This window comes from Etheostoma spectabile, chromosome 16 (genome assembly GCF_008692095.1).
Source record: "Etheostoma spectabile isolate EspeVRDwgs_2016 chromosome 16, UIUC_Espe_1.0, whole genome shotgun sequence".
NCBI lineage: Eukaryota > Metazoa > Chordata > Actinopteri > Perciformes > Percidae > Etheostoma > Etheostoma spectabile.
In genome coordinates, this window is record NC_045748.1 from 13,087,980 (window position 1) to 13,090,295 (window position 2,316).

Consider the following 2,316-nt stretch of genomic DNA (forward strand, 5'->3'; position numbering starts at 1 on the left):
CCTTTATTTTAGATAGGACAACTGAAGACATGAAAGGGGGAAGGGGGGGAATGGCATACAGCAAAGGGCTGCAGGTCGGAGTTAAGCCCGGGGCAGTCTGCGCCAAGGAGTTGACCTCTATATATGGGTGCACGCTCTGCACGCCTAGGAAGTGCAATACTTAAAGTCTGGAAAAGTGAATCTGAAATTAAATTTGGCTTTTGTCATTTACAGGGTAAACTTGGAGTTCCCGGATTGCCAGGATACCCAGGAAGACAAGGACCAAAGGTAACTGCGCACGTGTACTGCATAACAATATTGCCATTAGTTCACTGATATGAGTATAGAGAAACTTTAAAACCCTACTCATAAAAGACATAATTTATGTGGCCAAATTGTCTCTACACACATGCATGTTTCTGTGTGTATTTGAAAAACAATGAAAAATTCATACACGTGCAGGCTGCTTTGCTGAACATTTGATGACTCTTGCTTTAGCCTCTCAGAGGCAAAGCCGCAGTCTGACAAGTGGACATGCTTGAAGCTCGCTGATCAAAGAGCTGGGGATTTGAATATGCCTTTTGGTGTCAGCCCTAAGCTGCTATAATATGACAACAATAAAAACGTCGCTTTTATTTATGGTGCACCCTGTCTTCTGTTGCGGTTAATAGGCTAGGGATATCTCAGGGAATAAACAATGGAATATAATATTTAAGGTTTGTCTCTGAAATGATGAATTCCTCTTTCTTTCACACACAGGGATCTCAAGGTTTCCAAGGTTTCCCTGGTGCCAATGGAGAGAAAGGAACTCGGGTATGTCAAATAGACTTCTTCTTATTATTATTCTCATTGCGACAAGAAGGGTTGGATCAATACTGGCATAGTGTTGGCAACAGGCTCCTGTTCTAGCTCCAGATTTATCAATCTAGAGGAAGTTGCATGGCTCTAAAATAAAGATTTTTTTTTACCAAGGACGGAAAGACAATTGCATTCCTTCTTTTTTACCACTTACACAACTCATTTCAAACCACCAAAAGCATTGTTTATCACTTTGCGGTACTTGAGCAATGTTTCATTTTCCTTGTTTAAGGACTACGCCATTAGCTTGCCTGCAAGAGTAATGGTTTGCCACCACGAGTCGAGCAGGGCATATAAAGCTTTTCATCTTCACAAAACATTTGTGAAGTTTATGAGACCAAGCTCCCAGACAGAAAGGGATAATGGGGCAATTAACGTTTCACAGGACCCATTTTCTTTTTTTTCTTTTTTTTTTTTCTTTTTAAAAAGCCACACAAAATACAAACTTGTTTTTCTCATCTCAAGTTTATGCAGCCACTGTAAATGTAATACCGCTCTAAAGTCATTATATTGTGCATTATTGATAATTCTAGCATCCTCTTTTAAGGTAGTCATGAATCTAAGTCAGAATCTAGATCTGCTAGTCAGGGTAACTATTGATTGTATTATTTGAAACTGGTAATTCCTAATTAATGATAAGATGATGTCAGAGCTTTTAAATTGCCCAATTCTGTTGAAATCTGTTTGCAAATGTTACTGACTGCTGGCATTGGATTGATTCTTCTCGAGGATGTGAGTCTTTTGATCACTGTTTGTGTTCTCCGTGTCCACAGGGAACAGCAGGAAAGCCTGGCCCACGCGGACAGAGAGGACCAACGGTTAGTCTTACTCAGCAGACTCGTGCTTGTATACAGATGGCGAGCTTGGCACAGTGAAACTGGAAGTTCAAGCCTGGCATGCTTGAGGGCAACCCACACTTATCCAACTGGGAAAGCGTGACTGTTTCAGGTCACAAATATGTCTTAGGACCCGTTCTGTCAATTTTCAATCACTTTGTCTTTTCCATCAAGGGCCCTCGAGGAGAGAGAGGACCAAGAGGACCAACAGGGAAAGCTGGACCAAAGGTGAATCAGATATTTCACTGCCACTTTCTTGTGTATTTTGTGTTTCAAGTTCACCACTTGGGGCCCATTCAGACCAAAATAAAAAACCCGGCGGTGGTGGGAGTGTCACTGAAAAGGCCCATTTTTGTGACTTCCTGTTGTGTTCTTTAACCCCCCCAATGTAGCACAAGTACACTTTATTTTTCACAACTACTGTTTTCCGTCAGATCATTTATAGATCTCAGCGTTTCCGACCGCACTTGAAGGCAGGTTCGTTTCCCGGAGAAAAAGAGAAAGAAAAGAGATGAGCGAGACGGATCGGGTGTGTGTTGTTGCTTGGCAAACAATCAGCTGTTAGCCCACTGGAAACCTTCACTTTTAATTCTCCTGCTTCAGTTCACAATTTTGCGCGAACCAATCATAAACTGGCTTATCT

At 41.7% G+C, this 2,316-nt stretch overlaps 1 protein-coding gene across 1 annotated transcript in view; it reads left to right on the top strand.

Annotated features, from left to right (window-relative positions):
- The window catches only part of col5a1 (procollagen, type V, alpha 1), an 86,921-nt gene that overhangs the window by 63,036 nt on the left and 21,569 nt on the right, over positions 1 to 2,316 (top strand). The window contains exons 31-34 of the mRNA XM_032540336.1: positions 214 to 267; positions 739 to 792; positions 1,611 to 1,655; positions 1,848 to 1,901. Coding sequence (XP_032396227.1) covers positions 214 to 267; positions 739 to 792; positions 1,611 to 1,655; positions 1,848 to 1,901 — 207 coding nt within the window. The remainder of the gene's footprint in view (positions 1 to 213; positions 268 to 738; positions 793 to 1,610; positions 1,656 to 1,847; positions 1,902 to 2,316) is intronic.